Source organism: Oryctolagus cuniculus, chromosome X (genome assembly GCF_964237555.1).
Source record: "Oryctolagus cuniculus chromosome X, mOryCun1.1, whole genome shotgun sequence".
In the NCBI taxonomy this organism is placed as follows: domain Eukaryota; kingdom Metazoa; phylum Chordata; class Mammalia; order Lagomorpha; family Leporidae; genus Oryctolagus; species Oryctolagus cuniculus.
In genome coordinates this window covers 112543667-112556144 of record NC_091453.1, presented here as the reverse complement: position 1 = coordinate 112556144, position 12478 = coordinate 112543667, and the positions used below count along the sequence as shown (strand labels likewise).

The window sequence follows — 12478 nt, the reverse complement described above, 5'->3', positions numbered from 1 at the left end:
ACTGGGTTCTGTCTTCAAGAGAGGGAGAGCAGAAGCAAGATCATCTGAGTATTCATGGATTCAAAATGCCCTTGCCTGAGCTATATATTAAAATGGATATTGGGGGCTAGTGCTCTGGCACAGTGGGTTAAAACCCTGGCCTGCAGTGCTGGCATTCCCTGTGGGCGCCGGTTCATGTCCCAGCTGCTGCACTTCCCATCCAGCTCTCTGCTTATGACCTGGGAAGGCAGTGGAAGATGGCCCAAATGCTTGGGCCCCTACACCCATGTAGGAGACCTGGAAGAAGCTCCTGGCTCCTGGCTATGGCCTGGCCTAGCCTAGCCCTGGCCATTGTGGCCATTTGGGGAGTAAACCAGTAGATGGAATATCTCTGTCTCTCTCTCTTGTCTATACCTCTCTATGTAACTCTTTCAAATAAATAAATAAATAAATTTTTTAAAAAAATGGATATCAGAGGCAATGTCTTTGCTCTGAGACATTTTCTCCAGGAATTGTGGAACCCAGATCTTTAGGGGTATCCATTGTCGTGAATTTTGGCCCATCTAGCTAGAGGCTCACAGAGTCCATATTGACTCCTCTCAGATCCAGCTAAGAACACCAGTACCTGAAGAAAAATCAGGGACATGATTTGGGGTCCTTTCTTTTCACTATAATCTCTTCACCCTCACATCCACGCCCAAGCCTCAGAAATAAGGACAACTCCCTGGTCTTAAGGCCATGTTTTTCCCTATCTCTCATGGGTTAAGGTAGAATGTAACTTAAAATGACCTCTATTGTCGCTCCCCCTCTTCGTGGAGGAACGACACAGAGTCCTGCCTAGGCTTCATATCCGAGTCACGGCACCATTATGTCGCTCCCCCTCTTCGTGGAGGAACGACACAGGACCCTGCGCTGTTCTTTCGTCTGCTCGGCCCTCCCCGGGTTTGCTGCTGGTTCTTCCCGGGTTGGCTACTATCCCTTCCACCTCCGTGGAAGGGCAGTTCCCCCTGGCCACATTCCCCACTTCCGCAGGGGAGCGGCACACCGCCGGCCGGCTCTTCTCGGGGGCTGCACGGGTGTTCCCTCAGCTAGATGTTCCCCATAGATGTTCCTGGTGCATGCCGTCTCTCTCCTCCTTTATAGTCCTCCTCCGCCAATCCTAACTCGGCTGCCCACACGCCGAGTACGCTGCTCTCCAATCAGGAGCAAGTCCTACAGTTTATTGGTTGAACTGGAGGCAGCTGTGCGGAAGCTGTTTACTTCTCTCCCAGCGCCATATTGTGGGAGAGCAGATGCATAGAATAAGTCTTAATTCCAGTAACTCAGTCTAGTCCGGTTTGCTCCCCACATCTATGACTTCTGTGAATGAAGGGTTAAAACCTTTGAATCCCATTGGGGTTCTTTTTTTAAATATTTATTTGTTTATGTGAAAGTCAGAGTTACATAGAGGGAGAGACAGAGAAAGAGAGATCTCGCATCCACTAGTTTATTCCCCAAAAGGCCACAATGGCTAGGGCCGAGTCAAGCCAGGAGACAGGAACTTCATTCACATTTCCCACAAGAAATGGCAGGGGCCCAAGCACTTGGGCTATCTTCCACTGCTGTTCCCAGGCCATTAGAGGAGAGATGGATTGAAAGTGGAGCAGCTGGGACACAAAATGGCATCCATATGGGATGCCAGCATTGTAGGCAGCCCCTTTTCCTGTTATGCTACAACACTGGTCCCAGAAGCCAAGAATTTATAACAACACTGGTCCCAGAAGCCAAGAATTTAATCCAGATCTTGCACATTTTTGATTTTTTGCTATCTAAGGCCTTGCCTATACTGGAGGTATTGCCTGTCCTGGTGCTAGCCTATTTCTAGAGGTAGTAAAGGTCTCTCCTATATCCATGCCTTTCACACACAAAGCAACCAATCCAGAGCCCATATCTCCAACAGCCAACCACATGTATAGATCTCTCCCAACCTGCCCTCATCATCGCAGGTCCAGGTAATAGACATCTAGAGACAGCCTCTATGAACTAGAGGCCATCAAAATTATTCAGACTAGCCAACCTAAACCTAGTTACCCTTTCTTGCTCATTTTTTCCCATGTCAACCACAATAAACACTTTGCCCAGCAAGTACCCCTTCTTTCTGCCTCCTGCCCAACCCAGTCTTTCCCTAAAAGCCCCTACACCCTATCCCCATGTCATCACATGCTCCTTCATCTTGGAACCTGCAACAATAAATATTTTCAATGGCAATTGTCTCATGATCTGTTGGCTTTACTAATACTCAAGTAATAATAAAAAATCTATATTAAAATAAGAAGACCTAAATAAGTGGAAACATTTACCAGAATCATGAATTGGAAATATTACAATGACATTCCTTGGCCCAAAATAGACATGCAGCAGCAACGCAATCCCAACAAAAACATCAACAGTTTGGGCAGCTTGCAATGGGCTGGTCTACCACGCATGTGGTAGCACCCTGCGAATACTTGAGTAGGACTAGGGTGGAGCTAACATGGGGTACTGGAGCAGTGCGAGGTGTTGGGCAGCCCCTGCGGTGCTCCTTCATGCTCAGAGCCCACCAGAGGCAAGAGTCATGGAAACAGGAGAACTTTGGTGTTCGCAGTGGCTCCATGCATCATTATGGAGGATGGCAGGAAAAGTAAAATGGGTCACTGATATTGAGAAGTCCATGCTAATCAATAACTTCTTGAAGAGAGGATGGGTACAAGTGACACAAAATGAGGATTGGAACTTTTCCTAGATTAGGATGCAGACCATCTGGAATATGTTCCGTGTGGAAGTTGGCTATAGGCTCACAGGCCATCAGATCGTCAACCATTTCCTGAACCCCTACGAGCTGACCCTGAAGGACTTGGTGGTGAAGAACATCAAGAGGTTCAGGAAGGTGCTGGAGAAAGAAGAGAGTCCCCTGGCAGAAAAAAAGGACAATGGGAAATAGATCCACCTGGCCTTCCTTTTGTTCACTTATATGCTGCCCGAGCACTATGCTCTGTTATCAAAGAAGTTCTGGAAGAGCCAGTCCAGTACCTGGATCATGAAGCCATGCAGCAAGGCACAGGAGAAGGGTATCTTCCATCAACAAGCTCTCTGACATCATGAAGTGGCCGGGGACAGCAAGATGTCCTCGCTTGTGTCCCAACCTACCAAGGAAACCTACATGATCTCCCTGTACATTAACAACCTGTTGCTCAACAGGGCAAGGAAATTTGACCTGTGCCATCCCTTCTGGTGTTCACGTACCACCACTGCACTAGTACATGTACAAGCTTGGCTTCTGCCGATTCTGCATGGTGTACACCCCAAGGACCAGTGAGCTACACAACATGTTCCTGCATTGCACCAGTGTGGCTATTCAGAAGGACTACAACCACATTCACTGGGCAAGGGGGCTGTGAGCAATCTGCATCTGTACCTGGTAAGTACCCACGACAGGGAGGTGACCAGCAAGCTGTCTGACAAGGTCCACTGCACCATTGTGCAGTCCCTGAAGACTGTGGTGCCAGTGGTGAGCAATGACAAGCACTGCTTTGAGTGCTATGGCTATGACATCATCGTCAACGATGAGCTGAAGCCCTGGCCGATGAGGTTAACACATCCCCATCTCTTACTTCCAGCACCACCAACGGCCAGATCCTTAAGTACAACCTGATTCATGACACTCACATATTGTGGTCCCCAGTGGTAAAATCCCAGATTTCAGATGGAACAAGCCTCCCTCCTCTCCCCTCTCCCACCACACACACAAAAAGAAGTCCTTGGCAACTGTGAGAGTCTATACAACAAGGGGCTGGCCCAGGGCGATGGGGCTGACCATCAGCTGAGAAGTCATGCAAACCAGTCAGTGGGGCCCAAGGGGAGCCAATCCAGAGACTCAGGGAGAACTGCCCTCAGTACCTGTAAGTGACCATGAGGAGAACAACAGACCCTCCCCTGGGCCTTCTCAACACTCCCCTCTCTACTTGAGCCCCTGCTGAAGTCCTGTTTGAAATTCCCTTTTGCTAGAGCTGGGTTCCTTCCCCAAGCCCTGTGATGAATAAACGCACTTCACTGGGGACAAAAAAAAATCAGGAACCTGTGCTGTGGCACATCTGGTTAAGCTGCCACCTGCAGTGCAGGTATTGCATATGGGTGCCAGTTTGAATCCAGCTGCTCAGCTTCCAATCCAGCTCCCTCATAATGTGCCTGGGAAAGCAGCAGAAGATGACCCAAGTGCCATCTCCCATGCTGGAGAATAAGAAGAAGCTCCTGACTGCCAGGTCTTTGCAGCCATTTGGCAAGTATAACTCTCTTTCAAATAAACAAATGAATCTTTAAAAAAAAACAATGGTGTGTGTGTGTGTGTGTGTGAGTGAGAGAGAGAGAGAGAGAGAATTGCCATGTTATTCCTAAAATTTATGAGGAAAGGCATGAGACAGGAATAGCCAAGGCAATCTTGTCTTGGATGACTTACACCAGCAGATGTCAAGACCTATTACAAAGTAACAATCAACTCAAGTAATACTTACACAGAGATAGACAAATTGACTAGTAGAATTTAACAGTGATTCCATAAAAGAAACTCAAAGAGATATGGTGACTTGATTTATGACACTACAATGACTCATAGTGCACTGAGAAAAGGATGTGCACTTCAATAAATGGTGCTAGGTAAATTAGATGCACAAATGTCAAAAAGTGAACTTTGACCCCTATCATACCTGATACATACTAATTAATTCCAGATGAATTCCTGAGCTAAATGTCAAAGGTAAAACAGTAGAACGTCAGGCTGGTGCTGTGGCAAGGTGGGTAAAGCCGCCACCTGCAGCACTGGCATCCATATGGCTGCCGTTTCGAGTACCAGCTGCTCTACTTCCAATCCAGCTCTCTTCTATGGCCTGGGAAAGCAGTAGAAGATGGCCCAAGTCCTTGGGCCTCTGCACCCACATGGGAGACCTGGAAGAAGCTCCTGGCTCCTGGCTTTGGATCAGTACAGCTGCAGCCATTGCGGCCATCTGTGGAGTGAACAAGAGGATGGAAGATCTCCCTCTCCCTCTCCCTCTCCCTCTCCCTCTCCCTCTCCCTCTCCCTCTCCCTCTCCCTCTCCCTCTCCCTCTCCCTCTGCCTCTCTATAACACTGCCATCATCAGAGTATGGGATTTTGGCTGTCCCACATTCTCACACATGCTTATTATTTTCTGTGTCTTTGTAAAATGTAGCCATTCTTGTGGATATGTGTTAGTATTATATTTTTTTCATTTTGTTTTTAAAGATTTATTTATTTGAAAGTCAGAGTTACACAGAGAGGAGAGGCAGAGAGAGAAAGAGAGAGAGAGAGAGAGAGAGGTCTTCCATCCACTGGTTCACTCCCCAATTGGCCACAATGGCCGGAGCTGCACTGAGCCAAAGCCAGGAGCCAGCTTGCGAGGAAAGATGAAAGAAAAATGAATAGTTAAAATATGAAAAAAGCTCCACCTTACTGGCAATCAAAAAAATGGAATGAAATAAATTATTAGATACCAATTTTGCCTATCAAATAGTATGGTAAGACTGAGCTTCAAAAAATTCATGAAGGGGCCAGTGTTGTAGCACAGCAGGTTAAGCTCCTACCCATAATGCCGGCATCCCATATGGGCACCATTTGAGTCCAAGATATTCTACTTTTTTTCCAGGTCCCTGCTAATGTGCCTGGAAAAGCAGTGGAAGATGACCCGAGTCTTGGGCCCCTGCACCCATGTGGGAGATCCAGATGGAATTCAAGGTTCCTGGCCTTGGCTTTATCCAGCCCCTGTATCTCCCACTCTGTGACTTTGATTTTCTTATTTTTAAAATTTCTTTTATTTATTTGAAAGGCAGAGAGAGACTGATCTTCCATCTACTGGTTCACTTCCCAAATGGCCATAACAGCAGGGGGTGGACCAGGTGAAAACCAGGAGCCTGGAACTCCGTCTGGGTCTCCCACATGGGTTGCAGGGGCCCAAGTACTTGAGCCATCATCTGCTGCTTTCTCCCAGGCACATTAGCAGGAAGTTGGATGAGAAACAGAGTAGTGGAGACTCAAACCAGCGCTCATATAGAATGCCAGCACCACAATGGTTTAACCTTCTGTACCACAAGGCCAGCCCCAACTCTGCCTTGCAAACAAATACATATACCTTTTTTATAAATTTCATACAAATGCCTGTTACGAACATATGTAGATTTCTAATTTCTTTTGGGACTGAGACGGAGACGGAGACAGAGACTGGGACTGTCCCTGCCTTACGATGCTTAGTCAGCTTTGACTAAGGAGAGAAATATAAGGGCGGAAAAGGAACTCACTGACACAGGAACATTCTCCCGTGACTCAGGGTTTAATGCCCTGGCAAGGACACAGAGAGCCGGCAACAATCCACGACTGGGGTGGCTGCCTGAAGCTTGGGAATGAGGGAAGTGGGGAGGACAAACAAAAGCCACCAATGAATGAAGTGAATACGCCAGAAGTGAATACGTGTTGGTGAAGGTTTCTGAAAGTTGAAAATTTCAGAGATGTGGAAATACCAGAATAGAGTTACAATGTGAGACCAGACAAGCCGCCACCTGACCATGATCCCTGCGAAGGCTCAGAAGAGATTCCTTCACCATGACTGCACTAGGAAGCAGCCATACCAGCTTTTTTTCTTTTACAGGCAGAGTGGACAGTGAGAGAGAGAGAGAGAGAGAGAGAGAGAGAGAGAAAGGTCTTCCTTTTCCGTTGGTTCACCCTCCAATGGCCGCCATGGCCGGCGCACTGTGCTGATCCGAAGCCAGGAGCCAGGTGCTTCTCCTGGTCTCCCATGGGGTGCAGGGCCCAAGCACTTGGGCCATCCTCCACTGCACTCCCGGGCCATAGCAGAGAGCTGGCCTGGAAGAGGAGCAACCAGGACAGAATCCGGTGCCCCGACGGGGACTAGAACCCGGTGTGCCGGCGCCGCTAGGTGGAGGATTAGCCTATTAAGCCGCGGCGCTGTTACCAGCTTTTAAAATAAGATGATTACATGGGGCCAGCATCCCATATGGGCGCCGATTTGAGAGCTGGCTGCTCCACTTCCGATCCAGCTCTCTGCTGTGGCCTGGGAAGGCAGTAGAAGATGGCCCAAGTCCTTGGGCTATTGCACCTGCATGGGAGACCTGGAAGAAGCTCCTGGCTCCTGGCTCCTGGCTTCAGATTGGTGCAGCTCCGACTGTTGCGGCCATCTGGGGAGTGTACCATCGGATGGGAGACACCTCTCTCTCTCTCTCTCTCTCTCTCTGTGTGTGTGTGTGTGTGTGTATGTAACTCTTTCAAATAAATCTTTAAAAAAATATGATTACAGGTGGCTTCCTGCAGACCAGTATTGCCAGTAGGAGATGTTACAGTGGAACTGAGACCCTAGTATCGATGGAGATGAGATTCCTGAGCATATCAGCCAAATAATTATATTTAGCGGACCTAGGAAAGATAGAAGTATGCTAATTTCCTTGGGCTAAATTGTTTCCATTCCCAAAAAGTCCAATGAGGAAGTCCTAGCCCCTAGTACCTTGGACTATGACTATATTTGGAAATGGGGTGTTTAAAGAGGTAGCGAAGGTAAATGAGGACATTAACATGGGGCCATGCTGTGGTTTGAATGCGCTTTCCAAAACTCATGTTGAAATGTCATTGTCATTGCAATGGTATTAAAACACGGGTTGTTTAAGAGGTAATCGCCTCTTAAACATGTCATGAAGGTTCTGTTGTTACAATGAGAGTGGATTAGTTATTATAGAAGTGAGTTCTTGGCGCTGGCACTGTGGCGTAGTGGGTAGGGCAGCCGCCTGAAGTACTGGCATCCCATATGGGTGCTGGTTTGAGACCTGGCTGCTCCATTTCTGATCCAACTCTCTGCTATGGCCTGGGAAAGAAATAGAAGATGGCCCAAGTCCTTGGGCCCCTGCACTCACATGGGAGACCCAGAAGAAGCTCCTGGCTCCTGGCTTTGGATTGGCACAGCTCCAGCTATTGCAGCCATTTGGGGAGTGAACCAGCTGATGGAAGACCCCTCTCTCTCTCCCCCTCTCTCTCTCGTGTGTGTGTGTAACTGACTTTCAAATAAATAAATAAACCTTTTTTTTAAAAAAAAAAAAGTGAGTTCCTGACAAACAAGATGAGTTTGACTCAGTTTTTTCTTTCTGCCTTGCACATGCTTGCTTGCCCATCTGCCATAGTATGACACAGCGTGAAGGCCCTTAGCAGATTTCAGCACCGTGGTCTCGGACAACTCAATCTCTAGAATCATAAGCCAAATGCATCTTGTTCTTCATAAATATCCCAGTCTAGGGTGTTCTGGTTATAGCAGCAGGAAGCAGACTAAGACATTCTTAACCCAATACGACAGACGTCAAATAAAAGAGGACATTAGGACATTGAGAGATGTGGAAGGAAGACCATGTGAGAAACAAGGGAATAAAGAGCCACCAACAAGCAAGGAGGCCGCCCTCGGAAGAAATCAACTCTGCTGATACCAGATCATAGGTCTCTCGGCTCCAGAACTGGGAGGAACTACATTTCCATTGTTGATGTCACCAAGTCTATGCTACTTTGCTATGGCAATCTAAGTAGACCAATAGAGGCCATAAGGCTAGAGTAGCACTGAAATTCCTTGAGTTAAAAAGCTGTAGCAAGCTAACAGACTAGGTGCTCTTAGGGTCAAGTGAGATGGATAGCCAACTAGAGTGATAGGTGACTCCTACACTCCCTGGAAATTAAAGCTGGGGAGCAAAAGGCTGAGGTCAGCCACTGCAATGGAAAATCGTGATCTCTCATCCAGTTTCCAAATCTGAGTCAGTTCACAGAGTTAGTTGGGAAACTGAAGGGAAGGCCAGGCTCCTTTGGGGAAGAGCTCTGCAAGATTACTGAAAGTATATGAAGGCTAGAGGAAAAATTGAAGTAAAAAACAAGTTTATTTTGGTGCAAAAGAAATTGAAATCCATGCCTATTTTTTCATAATATGCATTTCCATGAACTTTTTGAACCACCCTCATGTGATAGATCTTCCCCAACACTTCCCTCAAAGGCACCAATGTCCATTTGCTTTCAGTTACATTTAGAAGGAGGTTGAGCCAAGCTGGTCATTCACCAAGGTCAGCACTTACAGACAGTGGAAGAAAGAGAAGCTAAAGATAGAGACAGAAGTATGTCATATTTGAGTGCTTCATCCCAGTCCCAGGTATACAGCCTCCAATCCAGCTTCCTGCTGAAGCACACCTTGGGAAGCAAACAGTGATGTCTCAAGTACTTCAGTCCCTGGCATCTACTTGAGGGTCCCAGATGGAATTCCAGGCTCTTGGCTTCAACCTGGCTCAGCCCTGGCTGCTGTAGGTATTTGGGGAGTGAACCAGCAAATGGGATCTCTCTCTCTCTCTCTCTCTCTCTCCTCTCTCTCTCTCTCTCTCTTACTCTGCTTTCAAATAAATAAAAATTAACAAACATTTTAAAAAATGTATCAGGTTATTTTTTTAAAGTTGGAGAAATCAGACCCCTTACACGAAGAAGGCTTGGATTAGCCAATATTGCTGTTCAAGAAAAAGAGATTATAAATGTTGGCTACACTGTTTCACAAGTTCATGTCAACAGAGTTTGGTTGCACTCCCTAGCACCCGCTTTTCAACACAGAAAATCCTCAGGCCTAATGAATCTCGCTTTGGCAACATCTATGACATTGGACTGGATGAAAACATGGTGAAACTCCTAATTGTAACATCTTCATTCATGAATGCTGATTGTTTACTGCTATCCATTATGCTTTTCAGAGAGGAATTTATTTTAAAGATTTATTTACTTATTTAAAAGGCAGAGTTACAGAGAAGCAGAGGCAGAGAGAGAGAGGTCTTCCATCCGCTGGTTTACTCCCCAGTTGGACGCAATGGCTGGAGCTGTGCCAATCTGAAGCCAGGAGCCAAGAGCTTCTTCCTGGTCTCCCATGTGGGTGCAGGGGCCCAAGCACTTGGACTATCTTCTTCTGCTTTCCCAGGCCATAGCAGAGAGCTGGATTGGAAGTGGAGCAGCCGGGACTTGGACCGGAGCCCACATGGGATGCTAGCACTGCAGGCTGCGGCCTTACCTGCTATGCTACAGTGCCGGCCCAGAATTTTAACATCAGCATGTGTGGAATTCCTGTGAGTACTTTAGTAAAGTTATAACTCATGCAGATACCTAGCAAGAAGCTTAGGGTGGCGGTTTCTGTCTTTACTAGGGCTAGAGTAAACATCTGCGTATAATGATTGTCTCCTATCATGGAAGAAGAGGTTTTGTTCTGGACATCTGCTAGGTAGCACAGGACTTCTGTAGCTTACTAACTTATGCCCTCATACTGAGGTGACACTTGGTAGGCAACATTTATATCAGATCGCAGGGCCATGCCCAGTTTACTGCAATGGAACCGCAGAGACTGGGAAGACCTGAGAAGCAGAGCTGGGATGTCCCCATGGGAAGCAGGGAAGGCATTGAGGGTTGGACACAGTTGTGTAGTCTATCACATAAATGCTATGCGTAGAGTAGCCTGGACAAGGGGTCAGCCTCAGTTTGGGTGCACGATCACTGTGGGATGAAGGGTTCGAACTTGAAATGACAAGAAGCATGGGGGGGGGGTGGCACTGTGGCGCAGCGGGTAAAGTTGCTGCCTGCAGTGCCGGTATGCCATATGGATGCCGGTTCGAGACCCGACTGCTCTACTTCCCATCCAGCTCTGCTATGGCTTGGGAAAGCAGTGGAAGATGGCCCAAGTCTTTGGGCCCCTGTACCCACGTGGGAGACCTGGAGGGAGCTCCTGGCTCCTGGCTTCGGATCGGCTCAGCTCCAACCGTTGCAGCCAACTGGGGAGTGAGCCAGCGGATGGAAGACCTCTCTCTCTCTCTCTCTCTCTCTGCCTCTCCTCTCTCTGTGTAACTCTGCCTTTCAAATAAATAAATAAATCTTGGAGAAGAAGAAGAAGAAGAAGAAGAAGAAGAAGAAGAAGAAGAAGAAGAAGAAACGACGACGACGACGACGACGACGACGACCATGGGGACCCTTTAAGAGCAAAGGACCAACTAGAACTTTCTCAGGGTTATTCTGAGGAACAAGGCTCTGCTAGCTAAAGAAGGAGGAAGGGCAACAAGCAGAAGGGGACAGGGACCTAACACGTGACTCTCACCACTACCACATGCTGATGCCTTCTCCCTTCTCTCACTGACACATGCATGCAAGGATGCCAGGGGTAGAGGAAGAGCATGGCTTTCACAGCCAAGCGAACCTGGGTTCAAATCATGATTCTGTCATCTGTTCATCCACTGTGTGATCTTGGACAATCACCTCACTGGTCTTCAGTTCCCTCTTCTACAAGGTAGGAATATGAGAGCACCTTCCTTGGGGTCGGCGCTGTGGCATAGCAGGTAAAACCACCTCCTGAGAGGCTGGCATCCCAGATGGGCAGCGGTTCATGTCCCAGATGCTCCACTTCTGATCCAGCTCTCTGCTATGGTCAGGGAAAGCAGTAGAAGATGGCCCAAGTCCCGGAGCCCTTGTACCCATGTGGGAGACCCGGAAGAATCAGCTGGCTCCTGGCTTCTGCCTGGTCCAGCCCTGGCCATTGTAGACATTTGGGGAGTGAACCAGTGAATGGAAGATCTCTCTCTGTATCTCCTCTTCTCTCTGTAACTCTGACTTTCAAATAAATAAATAAATCTTTAAAAAAAAACACACAACACTTGTATTTTAGGGTGTGTTCAGGATTAATGGAGGCAATGAAAGCCTAGCAAGCTTATTGAGGTGTCTCATTCACTGGGAGTATATACAGAGTGTGGCTTATTTTATTTATTTCATACTTCCTGGTAAATATCCCTCAATGGCACTATACTGCTGATGGAAGCATAACATCACATTCCTAATGTGTTAAACTGTGTGCCCCATACTCTGGGAGTTTGTGGCAAAACCACATGTTCAGAGACAAATCTCAGGCTTGCAGGCATAATGCCACATATGTCTTACCTTCTCAGGAATCAGGAAATTGAGGCACCTGTCCCTGGTAGCTTCTCTACCTGACAGCTCCCTAGGCACCTCTCTCTCTCTCTTTCTCTCTCTCTCTTTCCAAAAGTCTCTTCCAGCATCATCAGGCACAGGATCAGTGCAATGGTTTTTCTACTTTCAGAGAAAAGATAGATACCACCCTCTTTTTTAGTAAGAAAGGGGGTTACAGGGCTGGCGCTGTGGTATAGTGGGTTAAGCCTCCACCTGCAGCGCTGGTTCATTTCCTGGCTGCTCCACTTCCAATCCAGCTCTCTGCTATGGCCTGAGAAAGCAACAGAAGATGGCCCAAGTCCTTGGGCCCCTGCACCTGCATGGAGACTCGGAAGAAGCTCCTGGCTCCTGGCTTCAGATTGGCTCAGTTCCAGCCATTGCGGTCATTTAGGGAGTGAACCAGTGGATGGAAGACCTCTCTCTGTGTCTCTACCTCTCTCTCTCTGTAACTTTGTTTCTCAAATA

At 47.5% G+C, this 12478-nt stretch overlaps 1 protein-coding gene across 1 annotated transcript; it reads left to right on the top strand.

Annotated features, from left to right (window-relative positions):
* The first annotated feature begins 2626 nt into the window (after window positions 1-2626).
* Window positions 2627-3904, top strand: LOC100346920 (polyglutamylase complex subunit TTLL1). The gene is given in 8 exon segments (XM_051827551.1): window positions 2627-3072; window positions 3074-3105; window positions 3108-3234; window positions 3236-3375; window positions 3378-3575; window positions 3578-3658; window positions 3661-3740; window positions 3743-3904. Coding segments are annotated over 8 exon segments (1266 nt in total).
* Window positions 3905-12478: the final 8574 nt, after the last annotated feature.